The following is a 17,671-nucleotide window of genomic DNA, read 5'->3' as shown; positions in this document are numbered from 1 at the left end:
AAACTGATGGGATACGTATAAAACAAATTAATCACAGCGCAATATTTAATTTTGTACATCAATAAATCTAGTTATAATGTATTGCTAATGGCAGAAAGAAAATCATCTTGTAACGGAACGAAAGATGAAGAACCCGATGCGACAAACAATTCGCACCAAAAGCCTATTTCAACAAAACAACGAAAACATTATCGAAATCGAATATTACCGAGATCACATGGAATACACAAACACCAAACCCACCACCACAAACACCAAACCCACCACCACAAACACCAAACCCACCACCACAAACACCAAACCCACCACAAACACCAAACCCACCACCACAAACACCAAAACCACCACCACAAACACCAAACCCACCACAACAAACTCCAAAACCAACACCACAAACACCAAAACCACCGCCACAAACTCCAAAACCACCACTACAAACTCCAAAACACCACAAACACAAAAACACCACAAACACGAAAACCACCATCACACACTCCAAAAACCACCACCACAAACACCAAAACCACCACCACAAACACACAAACAACACCACAATCACCACCAAGGAGCTATTGTAAACAAAAGCCTGACAAAACAGCAAACACCATTTTTCAATAATTAAATGAGCACACCTATTATCCAGATGTTTGTTTATATTCAAGTTTTGCCTGAAGTCATTTACAGCCCCTAGCAAGGCTTAGATTACTTAAAGCTAAGCGTTTGCCGAGTGATCGGTTGCAGGATTTCTCTCACTGCTGCTTGAACCTTTGTCTAGATGTAGATGTTAGTTTCCATGGTTATCCTGTTGAATGTATAGATACAGAGAGGCATGTGTAAAATAAAAAACAAATATATCCAAATGTTGCCACAAAAAAGAAAAAGTAAACATACACACCCTATATGATCCAAAATCTGCTGTGTGTTTTTGTACATCCAAACGCCAGCCACCCATTTATACTATTGCCTAGGTACGTTTCCATAATAACCCTGTTGAGGTTGAATGTATAAATACAGAAAGGCATGTGTATAAACAAAAACAAATGTATCAAAGCGTTGCCACATAAAAGGAAAAGTAGACATACATGTACTAACCGTATATGCTCTAAAATCTGCTCATCTGAACGTCAGTCATTGTCTGTATGTGTTTGTGGCGGTACGTTCCCATGGTGACCCTGTTGCGTGTATACATACAGAGAGGCATGTGTAAAAAGAGAAACAAATATATCAAAGTGATGCCACATGTAAGACAAGAGTTGTCAGTGGACAGCGCGCTCGACTATTCTCAGTACTTGATAGTATACTATTTATAAGCTATGAGTAAAACTTTAACATTACAATAAGCATGTTCTAAGTCGAAAAGGGGCCATAATTTAGTCAAAATGCTGAAAAAAAATTGCCTCCTCCTTTTAACAGACTGGGGTCATGATGGTAAACAAGTATACAAAATATCAAAGCAATATTTCAATGGACTTTGAAAATATTTGGTTTGGTACGCAAGCTTTAACATTTGTATGACGCTCACGCCGATGCCTGGGCGAGTAGAATAGCTCCCCTATTCTTCGAATAGTCGAGCCAAAAAAGTAAACATACACACCCTTTATGCTCCAAAATCTGCTGTATAGCTTTGTACATCTGAACGTCGGCCATCCATTATACCATTGCCTAGACGTAGAGGTACGTTTCCACGGAACCCTGTTTAGGTTGAGAGTACAGATACAAAAAGGCATGTGTGAAACATGAACAAAAGTATGTATACACAACCTATATGCTCTAAAATCTGCTATATAACTTAGAACATCTGATAGAGAAACGTTTCCATGGTAACACTGTTCACGTTGAGTGTATAGATACAGAAATACATGTGAAAAAACAGAAACAAATGTATCAAAATGTTGCCACAAAAAAAGAAAAAGTAAACATACATGTACACTCCCTGTATTTTCCAAAATGTGCTGTATAACTTTGTATATCTGAGCGGCTGCACTCTATTTATTTCATTGCCTAGACGTATGTTTCCGTTGCTATTCATTTTAATATTTAGGAAAAAAACAACAGAAAGTTGTGTAAAAACAGAAACCTATATTAATTCTAGGGGTACCTTAGGGGTACCATAGACATTCCAGACAAAGAAAATATGAAAACATACACACCATTTATGCTGCAGATCTGACAACACCTTAGTCCATGATCTGTATGTACACACGGTCACCTAATGATAAACAAATGTGCAAAGATCCAAAGCTGTAGCTCGTATAGTTTTAAGAAAAGGTGGACCTAAACAAAAGTTTTAACCAAGAAACTCAAATTTTTGAAGTACAAAAAGGGCCATAATTCTGACAAAATGCATATCAGAGTTATATTATGATTCTTTGCCTACACACGGTTACCTAATGATGATAAACAAGTGTGCACAGATTCAAAGCTGTAGTTCGTAGAGTTTTAAGAAAAGGGGGACCTAAACAAAAAATTTAACCAAGAAACTCCAATTTTCTAAGTACAAAAAGGGCCATAATGTTGACAAAATGCATATCACAGCTGTGGTTCTTGGCCTACACAGTCACCTAATGATGTCAAACAAGTGCGCAAAGTTTCAAAGGTGTAGCTCTTACGGTTTGTCAGAAAAGGCGGACCTAAACAAAAAAATTAACAAACACCGACGCCGACGGTCAAGTGACGACAATACCGCGTAGACTTTTTCTCAAAAATCCGAAGAGATAAAACTTCAAACAAAAAGGGAAAAAAACACACCCTTCCAGCTCCAAATCTGAAACCACGTCAGTCGATGTTGTGTATGAATCGTGGATGGTCCCTCATCTATGCAATAATGCCACCATAGCAACCTGGAAAACTGCAAAAAATAAAACATAATTTGTTAAACGTAAATGTCGCACTTGCAGTTAAAGCTATGACGGCAATTTTAAAATATTTGTTTATACTTGTCACTGGCACCAGAGCAGAAAGAAAATGCCTCTGTACATGTTATACCCTACCCCTAGGTATTCTATAAGAACCCCTAGGTATTCTATAAGAACCATGGTTCTTATAGAATACCTAGGGGTAGGGTATAACATGTACAGAGGCATTTTCTTTCTGCTTTGGTGCCAGTGATACTTGTATGATACTTTGCAATCGAAAGAAAGACCCGGAATCTGTATTCCAGGACATGATTCACGTTAAAAGTGGGCTCTTAAATAAACCAATTAAGGATTATTTGTCTATAATGGTTTGACAACATATGGTGTAATAGAACAATATATAACTTTATTTTAAATATTTTTCAAATTAATTTTCAATTTAAATGGTAGAGCGGAAGTCTGTTGTAAGCCACGCCATGCGTCCATTTTTCCACAATTTTTCATGGATGTCAAGTTGTTGTCACAGTCAAATAAATAATACTTAAAACATGTTCCCAGTAAAAACTACGTGCACAATACATAATTTGATTGTTTCAATAGCAACCGTTCACTTCAGGCAATAGCAAAAAGTACAGGCGAAAATTCCATCATTCCTATTTAGTTTGTGCATAATAAGGCATCGGTCCCTATACGGAATGAATGCGTACTGAAAAAATCTCGAGAACGACTGGCTTTTCACCCCCAGTAAAATACATTAAAGCGAATGAATATTCTTTGGAATGAATCTTTATAATCAGTGTAGAGAAAACAAACTGTTGTATTAGATATTTCTCAAGAAGTAGTTTCTTGCGTTTACAGGAGTTTGAAAAGATGGGCGAAAACCACAAAATGAATCATTTACAAGTTTAACGGAAGAAATGAGAAAAGAAATAACGACAGCAATAGAAAATAGAAAAGAAAACAGAGAATAAAAAAAATTACATACCATTTTGTTGACTCGCCTCTCTGAAAACCCGCACTTGCTATAACAATAACAATATGTTGTCACGAAAGTCACGTGCTAAGTGAACTGAGATTAAAATAGCCTCGGGAATAACGCGTTGATTAAATCACAAAGGTTGAGTGAATTGTGTAAGACTGTGTCAAACATAATTTTGTACGAGTTCATGTAAGTTGCCGGGTCATTGCCCCGCACCACTGTTCTGTGTAGCAATATATATGTCCCATGTGGTTCTGGGACGATCTGTGTATGAAAAGAATTGGAACAACTGCCTTACCCTTGCATGATCATAAGAGGCGACTAATAGGGTCTTAACACTTGGTTTTGCAGTAACTCTGTGATTCCAGCAGGTATGCAAATTTTGATTCCATACTTCATGTTTTTATTTCGATGTAAATGAGATGTGAACCAAAATTTGTAGTCCTGTATAACCTATACTGTGTTGGTGCGCCGTAAAACCCAAATAAATAAATAAATAGCAAAATATGATATACATTCCGAAATGAGATCAGTTGAGATGTTTGCATGTTACGTTATTTTTATTTTATTATTTTTTATTTTTGGGTGGGTGGGGGGGGGGATTTATAGTACCACTGCAAAGCAGTTAAGGGGCAGGTAATCCGACTATATTCCCCCTGTATTTGTGCGTTTAATTGTGCCGCTACTGCAATATTTTACATTAAATTACTGAATTAAACTTTGATGTTTCACGTACATAAGTATGTGCAGTCAACCGACCATTTTTAGGTTTACATCATCATACACAAATTGTTGATTTTTATGCGAAAACCGCCACGATCTTGTTTACGTGCTTAACAACAGGAAGTTTTACGTGTACATATAATGATATATATGCATGACACAAATGGAAAATGTGCACATTATTTAGAGCATTTGTCATATTTCAAAACTGGACATTGCACATCATATAAACAGGTAAGACTCTTTCTTTTTGCATCAGACATAATAATATTTGTATCAATTACATAACCGTGTATGAGAAGAGCTAGGTATTTAAATTATAAATAGCAAGAGTTTCGTCACTAGGGAAATGGGGATACATGCGCAGTGAACTGTTTATGATTTTTAAGTAAATAAACGCTCGTTTATCATATGTAAAACTTTCAAGAATGACATATATAATTGTTGGTTAGCGAGAGCGTGTGAATAGACTTCGATATGGTCAACCGACCACACAGTCAGTTTCAGTCTTTCTTTTTCTTTGCAACAAGTTATCAAAATTAATGTAGCTATAACGCGCTGTAATGTTACAAGACAAAGCTGTATTTTCTACCAACAATGGTGAAATAAGATAGCAAGATACTGTATTAAGTATAAAAAAAAAACTCCTCATTTCATTTCCTATTATATATATAGTCCTATAAAATTTTAACTTTAAAGCTATCACAAATGCACGTTAAACAACTTTTAGATTCTCATTTTACAATTATATACATGTATCTGAGAAAACTCTCAATGAAGGTGGTTTGTGTCTCTGGCTAATAATATACTGATGATTGATACTTCCAATTTTCGAAAAAAATATAGTAAATTTATGTAATCATTTGAACCTGACATTCGATGAAGGAGAGACCTGTCATGACGTAAGGTACCTGCTATAACTGAACTATTTCATTAAAAATGTTGTGGTTAAATAGAAAAATAGAAAACCCTATAAATCGAGATAAGACACACAATTGTGGCATGTATAAAATGAAGGCGTTTTCTGGATTTGAGCCGCACCATGAGAAAACCAACATGGTGGGTTTGCGACCAGCATGGATCCAGACCAGCCTGCGCATCCGCGCAGTCTGGTCAGGATCCATGCTGTTCGCTAACAGTTTCTCTAATTCCTATAGGATTTGAAAGAGAACAGCATGGATCTTGACCAGACTGCGCGGATGCGCAGGCTGGTCTGGATCCATGCTGGTCGCAAACCCACTATGTTGGTTTTCTCATGGCATGGCTCATTTATAATTGCTTTCTGTTGTAAAACGTCTCCCCGTACTTACACTCGGGGTTGTTATACTTTTTGATCTTTTTGAATCACTGAATATCTTCTATTTAGTGCAGTATAACCCAGCGTAAGCCGGTGCTAGGGTGAGTAAGGTGTGTTACCCTCATGAACAGACTCCGTCAAACCGAATCTGCTATTATGTTGCTTGGTGGCATTCCATACTTCCAAAGGATCTTTTCTAATAAATAAACAGAACACCTTTCAGGTACATCCAATATCTTTTTTTATTTTTATTTTAAATGTCAGTTTTCTGTGATTAAAACGAGGTATGTTGCTCACATTTACGAACTATTTTTTGTTACATTCACGTCATGTTTGTATGGGTTAAGGTATTAGATGCAGTCCAATAGGCGCCGCGCTGCAAATGGAGCCGAACATGGCTACAATTTAGTGTCCTGTTTTGCAATGTGATATACTTATCTATAATATAACATAAAACGTTTTTTTTTTCAGTATAATACAATGTTTTTGGGTTCAACAATTCTATTGAAAGATCTTTTGAAAGTATATAATGTAACTAAGCAGGCTATTAAAAGAGACTGTTTGACTGAGTCAATTGAAAAGTGCAACATCTCTCACGGCCCTAGCATCGGCTTCGTAAGCTGCATTTCTAACATAAGAACACAGTGAACGAATTTCAAAATCTTAAAAAATAGGAAATATTAACAACACTAAGTACGGTGAGATGTTATACATCGCCATGCGGTGCCAAAGAATGCTGTTATGGAAGCTGAATAAAACTGTAAAAAGATCCACTGGAAGTGCAAAAAAAAACAACCCTCCACCAAAAAAAAAAAAAAAGTTATCAAAAGGTCAATACCATCAAGCGCCCTGGCAGCGGCTTATGTCGATTCTGTGCTTCAAGTTTTCCCAGCTAACAGATTTCAATCTGTGTAACAATATTTTTGGGTTGATGATTTTTATTTTAGGTAGAAAAGTTATAAAATGGTTGATTGCTCCACAACAATTCGCAGGATGGATAGGTAAGTTACTCTTATTTAGCAAAAACATATATTCTGTTGGTAAAATAGGGTTATTATAACAGTAGCTTGATTCGGCTCGAGTGGATTTTGCCAGATCGGATCTCACGAGGCGCGCAAGCGCCGAGTGTGATCCGACCTTGCAAAATCCACGAGAGCCGAATACAAAGTCCCAGATCTAGCTACTGTTATAATTACCCTTTTATTATATACCTTTACCATTTTGATTCTTGTTTTGTTCTTGAACGAAGTCTTCAATGTTTATCGATATTAAATGGAACTTAGTGAAGTTTTTATGTGCGCCTTTTATAGAAATGTGCCGGGTCATGCATATTAATGAAAATAGTCCGGCAGCATACAATACGGAAGGTACAATACGGAATTTAAAAGGTACAATACGGAATTTATGTCTGTCTGTTCATATTCAATTGTGAAATACAAGCCGATTTTTTACAGAATTTTTATAGGTATGTAATAAAATAGTATACTGGTTATCTATTTTGGGTAAAAATGCCAGATAATATTCGTATTCAACAGATACAAAATCTCGTATTATTTTGAAGAATTAGAAACTACTAACACACTTTTGATAATACTTATAGAACACTAATTTTCTTTAAACAAACTGGTAAGGACTGGATATTTCCTCGTAAACCGGTCTATACACCCAATCTTCTGCTTATGCTCGCTTTCATAGCAAATTGAGAGTCTGAGATTCGATTCGATTTAGTTTTATAACATAGAATCCACGACAAAGTTCTTCCATAAAAAAATATATCCCGTAGGAACATTTTAAGGTCAAGCATATATGTACAGCGACGATTGACCTAATTCTTTGTCAATATCTGAATCATCCAATCTTTTTCCATCCCGGTTATTCTCGTGTAGCATGTACCTGTATAATTTATAATTGCATTAGCTTAGCTTTGTTAATAAGCCAAAACCATTAACTACTACATGTATATGAACTGGAAATAATCAAATATACACTTAAAAAAGGATGACAAATCATCAGTTTGAAAACCTGCCCTCTAGATTTTTATAAAAGCTAAGAGAAAATACCGTTGTTGTTTTTACAAATAAATTTTATGCATGATCATATACTTAACTTAATTAGACGATATGCTAATCAAACGTTTTAGTTTGATTGTTTATTTACGGTTATTAGGCATTCTGTTTTAACGTAATTGCTTGCTGATAAACTATTGGCTTTATTAAAAATATTAACTTGAGCCCCCCAGCAAATATCTGTGAACTTCAAACCTCTATAAAAGACCGAGAACCACACGTCAGTATGGCAGCGTCAGCAGAGAGACTTTTTGTCTTATGTACGACTTACTATCCCCTACGTAGGACTTAGTGTATCATACATAGGACTTAGTATCTTCGACATAGGACTTAGTATCTAGGAGCTACAAAGTCCTACATAGAAGATACTAAGTCCTACGTAGTAGTTACTAAGTCCTGTACGAAATACTAAGTCCTACGTAGTAGTTACTAAGTCCTGTACGAAATACTAAGTCCTACGTAGTATATAGTTACTAAGTCCTGTACGAGATACTAAGTCCTACGTAGTATATAGTTACTAAGTCCTGTACGAAATGCTAAGTCCTACGTAGGCGATAGTAAGTCGTAAGACAATTCAAAATCTCTCTGCTGGCACCAGGACACTGCCATATGTCATTAACTTCAAACATAATATGAGCCGAGCCACGGGAAACCAACATAGTACATTTGCGACCAGCATTGATCCAGACCAGCCTGCGCATCCGTGTAGTCTGGTCAGGATCCATGCTGTTCGCTAACGGTTTCTCTGATTGCAATAGGCTTTGAAAGCGAACAGTATTGATCCTGGCTAGACTGCGCGGATGCGCAGGCTGGTCTGGATCCATGCTGGTCGCAAACGCACTATATTGGTTTTCTCATGGTGCAGCTCATATATATTTAAAACAAAATAAAAACATTTTTTTTCTGCTCAAGATCCTGTCTGATTTTGATGAAATTAATTGATACATGTTACGTCTACAAAGAAGAGATTGGTTTCCCATTTTCTGAGAAATCAAAACATTAAATATCCCTTTACGTGTAAAGTTCTATATAGGCATATATATTTCTTAACATTTGACCTGCTAAATTTCTAAAATGAACTTGACTACCGTATCTTTCAATTTGGGCAATATGATTTATCAATCGAAGGCGTGTTCATTGAAACTTTACAGACTGAATAGCGAATAGTGCGTGCAGGCTGATCTTGGTCTGCACTGGTTGCAAGGCAGAATCATTTTCCGCCAGAAGGTTAAAGAGATAAGTGTTATTATCACACACACATGAAGTGTGAAAACTAAAATGTATTACTGTTTTGTTTTTTTTTGAAATTCCTTAAACTGGAAATAAAATCTACATTTCAGAGTGAACAAATTCCTCCTCATGTCTATTGCGTGCATTGTGACAATCATAAATATGGGTCTCGTGTTTTCCTTCGGCAGTCTCTTTGTGGCCTTGATGGAGAAATTTCAGACAGATCGGTCAACAACTGCAGCCGTGCAATCACTTCTTGTAGGTGTGACTTTAAGTTTTGGTAAGTGGATGCCGGGTAATTTTATGTAAATTTAGGCATACAAAATTTATGATTTAGAACGAACAATTACTAAGAACTGTCATTTCTTCTAACTCCGCCCTCCCCAGATAATAAGAACGTTGTAATTTATGTGTTTTTAGTTGTTTTTTTTTGATAATGCTGGACATTTAAGGATCAACATTTTTCTGTTTCTTTGGCCTGTACTATAAATAGCTGTACTTTAACAAATTTAAACGCATTTAATTTTAGCCATGTTAAGTTTTGTTTTGTCATGAACTTTGATACTGAACTGCAGAGGAGTCAAGGAGCCCACAACTGAAATTTAAATAATTTTTTTATACAGGTGTTGTAAGCGGCATTCTTATTTCAAGGATAGGGATTACCTTGGTGACGTTTATTTCCGGTATTTTGGTGACAGCAGGATTTTGCATGTCTTACTTTGCAGTCAGTATATACTATCTGTATGTAAGCATAGGAGTTGTCTCTGGTAGGTATGCTGTCATACTGATAATGAAATAATAGCAGACTCTGTCTAATTGAGTCTGTTTATGAGAGGAAATAAAAAGTACAACAATACTCATGCAGCTTAGCAGCGACTAGATTTATTATTATTATACCAGATTTATACAAAATAAATAGAATTCCGCTTAAGTCTTTGCGAGGGGACGTGAGGGGTGTTGTACATTTCATTACCTCTCATGGACAGACTCAATCAAGCAGAGTCTGCTAAATTTAAGCGGGATTTCTTTCATAATAAAAATAAATGGACTCTACGACTCCTTAAGATCAGAATATATAACACTTACTCTCCATTTTAGATCGCACTGAGTTTAGTATATTGTTTCAGAGGAATTCCTTCATCATTAACAAAAATCTTCTGTAAATGAAGACTTCTTTTATTGTTCTAAATATAAAATGTAATAACATATGTGGGATAGCATCTTCTTTGTTTGTGCGTACATTACAGATATCTGTCTTTCCACAGAACGTTTTAGTGGTAGATTAATTAAGCAAAATTGAACTATAAATGCACCACGTCCCTGTTTGTGCCATCTTTTCCAAGTGAGACACTTCCGTTCATTATGTTAATGCCTAATCAATGATACAGTTGAAACTCAATATCTCAACTCACTTATCTTAAAATTCCGGTTATTTAGAAGATGTTTTTAAGTCCCGCCCTGTAAACTCGTGTACAAACTATCATATTGAGTCAAATTTCGGCTATCTCGAAATACAACGCTTGATCCCGCTGAATTTCAGCTGTGTTTACATGATTATATTAAGTAAAGTTACTTTTTGTCGCTAACCACTTGCTTTGATAAATGGTCTTAACTGATTTTTAAGTCACTGTTCGTTTCTGTACTTATTGTTGACTTTTATGTTTATTTAAGCGATGATTTATATTCAAACTTACGAATGCTGATTTAATATCATTTTAGCTACAGGAATATCTATGGCATTCATCAGTAGCTTGACAATCGCTGGTCAAATGTTTACTGGAACAGAAAGTCTGGTATTTATATCTATATTAAATACATCCATATCAGTTGGCGCACTCATTTATCCGTTTTTCTTAGAATGGCTTCAAGAAAGTTACGGGCTGCTAGGAACATATCTTATACTAGGCGGGATCACATGTAACACTTTCACCTTATTTGTAATTTGTTATATGAATCAGCTGGTCGTGAAAGAATCTGCATCGAAAACCGGATCAATTGGTAACATTATCGATAGCGTGGCATCCATACAGAATTCTAAAGCACATTCTAAACGAAAAAAGGTTCGATATTTTAGCGATCTTATTTCTGTTCCATATTTGTGTCTACTGTTTGCCGTGGGATTTTCGGTCGCTGCATTAAATGGATATGTTGGACTTATGTTAGACATTTCAATGTGGAAAGGTTTTAGTGATTCTCAGGGTCTTTTATCCATGGAAGTGTACCATCTGTCAGGTATTATACCTAGATTTCTACCAGCAGTGGTCAAATACAAGACAAATATTAGTGTTTTCGTTTGCGCAATAATATCTGGCGCATCAAGTTGTATTGGTCAACTGATATTGTATGTAACGTCTAGTTTTATACCGTACGTAATTGGAACGTGTTTAAGTGGTATAGCTATTGGTGGAATATTATCATCATCGTTGGTCCTAATTGTAGAAATAGTTCGTCAGCAACAGAGACCACTAGCATACGGACTACTTTATACAGTGGATGGGATTCTGTCTACAGCCGCTGGGTATCTTCTGGGTAATTATTAATTTTAATAAATGTATTTAGATTTGACATTTTGTATCACCGGCATACAGTTTAATCATGACAATGCGTCCGCCCATAAAATACAAGCATTACAGTCCCTTTTTACAAAAGGACACCCACGTTATTCTCCTAACCTAAGTGTTACCATTTCCTTTGCTAGAAATAATGCTAGAAGGTAAACACCATGCTACGAGACGAGTCTTTTGTTCTGCAGCTTTCAGTGTCTCAGCAGTATACCAAGAGGAGAGTACTATACAGTATTTAGGTTGTGGATAGCAAGACTCCAGTAGTGTGTTTCTGTGCTGGGAAATGCCGTGATTATTTTTTGTCTGATTGATAAATTAGGCATGCAGAGACCAATGACGGAGTCATCCAAGTACTGTCTTGCTTTATATATTAAAGTAATAAACTCATCAAGGGCTGATTTAATATAAAGAAGGATATACATCATGGCCATCACGTGCAGCACGCGGCTATATTTAAAAAACGATGTAACTCATTGCAGACTTGGAGCGGTTTTCTGCGCATGTCCGAAAGTGGTTATCAATTGTAGCGCACGGCAAAAATATGCATATTTTTGCATGTCCGCATGCATTTAGTGTACAATATGCATAAAATACTGACTAAAGGTTAGGGTTAGTATCACCATGGTTACAAAATATATATATTTAAGATATTTTGTTCAAATTTAGTTAATCCGGTATGTACCGGAGACTGTAATTAATACCGGCGCTCCAAGTCTGCATTGAGTCAGTCTTTTAAAAAAAGGCACTCGGTTTCGCTTGAGAGCATGGGACCACATTAAATGATTTTCTCTTCGATACTTAATACGAAGTATTACTAAAACAGTTACGTAAAATTTTAAACGGATATGTTTAACCATTCTTTTAAAAAGGAATATTGTAAGGTGACTGAATATAACATTGTTTAAGCGTTTTTAAAAAAAACACTGTAAAATTCCAAACTACATAATTTTCTTAGCTGAACTGTATCCTTTTATTTTGTTTCAGGGAAATTTCGGGATGTCTCTGATTCATATGCCAGTGTAGTTCTCACAGTGTTTGGCTCACAGCTGTTAGCAACTATTCTTTTTTGCATTGCTTTCGCTTCTTGGAAGCATAAGGTGTCAAAGGCAATGACACTCGACTCAAAAGAAGCGGATTTGCTAACTCCTTCGAACCTACAAAATGGGTGTTCGTAAGAATGGTGAATGGATATATCTATCAGCATTAGGAGATTTCTAGTTATGGTGACATTTCTTTGTGCTGATGCAGAAGCAGAATCTAAAGTTGTCAGACAGACGGGCATGAATTGAAACAGAATGCCAGTCGGACGGAGAGAGTATCTTTATAAGTTTTAGGCTTAATAATAGGACAAGCATTAAGTTCTCCTATCCCATCAACTACAATTTAAATCGAACAACGTGAACTTAAATATGAGCCGTGCCATGAGAAAACCAACATAATCGCTTTGCGACTAGCTTGGATCCAGACCAGCCTACGCATCCGCGCATTCTGGTCAGGATCCATGCTGTTCGCTTTCAAAGCCTATTGCAATTAGAGAAAACCGTTAGCGAACAGCATGGATCCTGACCAGACTGCGCGGATGCGCAGGCTGGTCTGGATCCATGCTGGTCGCAAAGCCACTATGTTGGTTTTCCCATGGCACGACTCATATATCGTCAGCACATTTTGTTTAGAGCATTTTAAACTTCTTCGGAAGTGTGTGTTCTTTGTATTTGACATAGTGCGGATTACAGGTAAGGATAGATGCACTGTTATTAGTTATTGGGTTTGTTGGTGTTCCTTAGAAATATTATTAGTACATGTATGTTAAACGGGAGGTGTGACATTAGCTGAGTCCCCATACTTATCACTCTACACCCACATGTTTCCATGGAAGGTCGCTAACAAAACCATTAAATGATTTGTTTTATCAACAACTCATTTGTAGCCTAACACGACATGAAAATCTACTGACCGTCCACAGAAATACAGGGGGTTACCATGTGACCACCTTTTAACCGATGGAAATGCGAGAATCTTGTGGAAAGTGAAACAAAATCGTCTCAACATCCCAATAGTGTTTTTTTTCTATTTGAGCCGCGCCATGAGAAAAAAAACCATAGGGCATTTGCGACCACCATGGATCCAGAATCCATGCTGTTCGCCTACTGTTTCTCAAATTGCAGTAGGCTTTGAAAGCGAACAGCGTTGATCCAGACCAGACTGCGCGGATACGCAGGCTGATCTGGACCCATGCTGGTGGCAAATGCACTATGTTGATTTTCTCATGGTGCGGTTCATATTGCTACTTTTATTTGTAGGGTTATTTATATTCTTAAAATATTCTTATTATTTAACAAATATATTTACTCATATTGATTTGCTTTGTACAATACATAAGATTTTGTTTAATATGTATCACTTTGATATAATTTCTGACCAAATAATTTGTCCTTGTATAATACAATAACCAGTCTAGAAAAAGCACAACTGAACATTCTAAACTAACCTTTAACCTGCTGTCGGCAAATGATTCTTCTTTTGCCACCAGTGCAGATCAAGATCAGCCTGCACATCATGGTCTGTAATTTTCGTTTTTCAATCTGTAAATTTTCAGTGAAGACCCTTTCGAATAATATATCGTCTTCCTTTAATTGTATGATGGACCAGTCCATTTTAGAAATTTAGCAGGCTAAAGGCTAAACTGCTGACATTCTTTCGATAATATAAAATTATTAAGACATGAATATTTCTTTATTACGTCAGAGTCCTTAAACTATGTGCCCATAATGGTAACTCGGCGGAGTATTTTATCATGTATTTATAATGCTTGTGTTCAGCAGACTAGTCATGCCGACACAATTATAGGTCATATTGCGGCTTTCCGAGTTGTACCGGAGTACCACAGGTACTCCGCCATGCATTATGTCATCACGGATGGACATTTGGGTAGAACCACCGACCTTCCGTCAGCCAGCTTGGTAGCTCCCTAACATGCAGAATTCAACGCCCCGAGTGAGGCTCGTCCATCGGTGAGGGGCAATTGTTTGTAGTCAGAGCCCCTAGCCACTCGGCCACAGAGGCCCCACAGCAGACAACAGCTTATCCGTTCTTATCCATTTTCAGTATATACAGGTGTAGTTTACCTACTGTTTCTTTTTCATTTGCATACATTCATATTTAATTTTTATATACATTTTTTATAGAAGGGTTTATGCGGTTTCAGATTCAAAGGTAAAGTCGAATTTCGTCAATAGAAAATGGATATATATGTAATCTGCACCATATCGCGAAAAAGGACGAAAATATAAAAGAGATAGCGACGCAAGTGTAATAGCTTTACTTTTTCTTCGAAAATTCGAACTAAAAACTAACAGGAAAACACCACTGTTTAATCAGTTATAAAGAAGAAATGTCTTAAAAAGTTAAAATACTGATAATATAGTGAATTTATAAATGGGTGTTACTTCACTAGATAAAAAGATGTTTCCGTATTGTTCCTAATTGATCATAATTGAGCCGCGCCATGAGAAAACCAGTATAGTGGCTTTGCGACCAGCATGGATCCAGCCCCATGCTGGTCAGGCTCAATGCTGTTAGCTTTCAAAGCCTATTGCAATTAGAGAAACTGTCAGCGAACAGCATGGATCCTGACCAGACTTAGCGGATGCGCAAAGTAATGAATCTTCTACGACCCACCACCCCGCTAAGTAAAAAAGGAAAGAAAAGAAATATTACTGCATTATGATTGTAACGATGACAATTCTTCAGCCATGATAAAACAACACAATTGTTAGTTTATTTGTACATCAAATTGTTCCTGTGTGTGACACTTTAAAGCTATGATATGTTTTAAAACCATTTAATTATAATCAGGTAATAGCTTTTAGCAGGAATTGCTACTTCTCTTTTATGAATATTTGAAGCAGCTATAAGTGATAGCTTTACCAACTAAAGTGTTTTAGGCTTCAATTTGCTAATTAATTATCTTTTTATTTTCATTTTTTCATTAAGTTGACACTTTTCTCTACTTACATGTAGCGAGTCGCAATTTTGCACTTTCCTAATGAATCAGGGTGGCCATTTTATAAATTGCGTACATGTTTTGTGCTTTTAATTAATGGCAAGATGATCAGAATACAGAGTGTTATCAAAACGAAAGGTTTACACAATCATTTAAAATAGCATGCCAAAGTCATCAATTTTGCACTTTTTGAACAGCCCTTAATGATCCCGCTGCAGGAACAATTTTATTGCATTTCTCAATTTAATAGTCCCTACTGAACTTCAGGATATAAACGGAATGGGGGCCCATCCAGCTCGTTTTTTTTTCTCACAAAATAACGAAAAAATGTATCAATCAGCAAACACGGAACCCTTCCATGATTTGAATTTCCCGCGCCAAGGTGACTCACCGATTCATACACAGCTAGCAGCAGTTAGTTTTACAATTTACATCAGAATTTTACATGTATCGGCTGTTTAAATTGTCTAAAGAAGTAACAATCATTATCTCTCACTTTAATTTACAGACATCCAAAATCACGAAGTTCTAATTACAACAAATATTGACGGGGGCCAAAATTCGGAGTGTACCCTTCTACCTTAAAGTTACATTGAAAGACCAATGTCAAGGTTACAATGTAAGACCGATGTCAGGGTTACATTGTAAGACCAATGTCAAGGTTATTCTGTAAGACCGATGTCAAGGATACAATGTAACACCGAATTCAAAGTTACACTGTAAGACTTATGTCAAAGTTACATTGTAAGGCCTATGTCAAGGTTACATTGTAAGACTTATGTCAAGATTACATTATAAGACAAATGCCCATGTTACAATTTAAGACCGATGTCAAGGTTACATTGTAAGACTAATGTCAAAATTACATTGTAAGACCCATGTCAAGGTTACATTGTAAGACTGATGTCAAGGTTACATTATAAGACCAGTGTCAAGGTTACATTGTAATACCAATGTCAATGTTACAGTGTAAGACCGATATTAAGGTTATATTGTAAGACCTATGTCAAGGTTTCATTGTACGACCATTCCCGCGAACTTCTGCAGACGTTGATACACACAAAAAAAAACGTGTATTATCCCTACAATGTAAGAAAATCTATTGTTTTTATATATTTCTTCAAAAGATACTTTGCGGGGTTGTTACCTGTTTCAAACGTTTAAATTTTTTCTAGTTATTAATGTTATTGACGGCCAAGTGGTAAACATTTTAAACGAATTACTGTTATAAGTTATTATAGTTTTTTCTCTTTACGAATATTAATTAATAAATTCTGAGTTCTTCATGTTGGCTTCTTGAATCGTGAACATTCTGTTATAGTTCAGTCATTTATATATATGTAATATGTTGAGCGCAAATAACCAATCTGCGCTATTTACCAAACGCGCAGCGCATATAACAAATATTTGTACGTTGGTTATATGCGCAACGATTTACCAATTGTTGCGCAGGATAAATTTAACCTGCGCGATTTACCAAATGCGCAGCGCAAATAACAAATGTAACTTTATATATCAGAAATTTGCATTTCGTGTTTGATAAATCATGCAGTTGGTCAATTTATTAATAAATATAGATGTCAAATGCTGAATATCTTGGTACTTAAATTATGTGTCATAAATTTGTTTCTACATCAGTAAATTCACGGCAGTCGGTCACCAGGTTTCAATACCTCCGATCTTATACAAGATGCAATAAAACCCAAACATGCGTGAAGGTGTGATTTCCTCCGGCTTGCACAGGTCGTCCTCTGGTATGTTTTAGGCTATTTTTATAATTTTCTACTTCACCCGAGTACACACTTAGCAAAATGTCGTTTTTATTATATATCTATTGAAATATCTTGAAATTTCACAATAATATTCTTTTTACCAACGGGAGCATATCTCTCAACATGTCTAAGATAAAAGATGAAATAAAAAGGTCACAGAATTAAAAGAAAATTCTTACAGA

General features: G+C 36.1%; 1 protein-coding gene and 1 long non-coding RNA gene across 4 annotated transcripts; one reads left to right on the top strand and one right to left on the bottom strand.

Moving 5' to 3' along the window:
* Positions 1-348: 348 nt before the first annotated feature.
* LOC123537763 (uncharacterized) lies at positions 349-2,849 on the bottom strand. Its single transcript, XR_008368268.1, has 3 exons — positions 2,749-2,849; positions 2,151-2,209; positions 349-1,692 (listed from the first exon to the last, which is right to left on the bottom strand). It is a non-coding gene; the product is annotated as an uncharacterized LOC123537763 (long non-coding RNA).
* Positions 2,850-4,630: 1,781 nt separating this feature from the next.
* Positions 4,631-17,671, top strand: LOC123538886 (monocarboxylate transporter 2-like). Of its 3 annotated transcripts, XM_053529564.1 has the most exons (7): positions 4,632-4,791; positions 5,924-6,077; positions 6,802-6,855; positions 9,261-9,430; positions 9,774-9,917; positions 10,870-11,679; positions 12,699-17,671. In XM_053529564.1, the coding sequence occupies exons 3-7, from the start codon at positions 6,818-6,820 to the stop codon at positions 12,887-12,889; spliced, it is 1,353 nt and encodes a 450-aa protein (XP_053385539.1). In that variant the 5' UTR covers positions 4,632-4,791; positions 5,924-6,077; positions 6,802-6,817; the 3' UTR covers positions 12,890-17,671. The 3 variants fall into 3 exon arrangements, with proteins under 3 accessions (XP_045179229.2, XP_053385539.1, XP_053385538.1); XM_045323294.2 differs by lacking the exon at positions 5,924-6,077 and having other exon boundaries at positions 4,631-4,791; positions 11,590-11,679; XM_053529563.1 differs by lacking the exon at positions 5,924-6,077 and having other exon boundaries at positions 4,633-4,791.

The sequence above is a fragment of the Mercenaria mercenaria genome, chromosome 18 (assembly GCF_021730395.1).
Source record: "Mercenaria mercenaria strain notata chromosome 18, MADL_Memer_1, whole genome shotgun sequence".
Taxonomy (NCBI): domain Eukaryota; kingdom Metazoa; phylum Mollusca; class Bivalvia; order Venerida; family Veneridae; genus Mercenaria; species Mercenaria mercenaria.
This window is presented reverse-complemented; position numbering and strand designations above follow the sequence as displayed.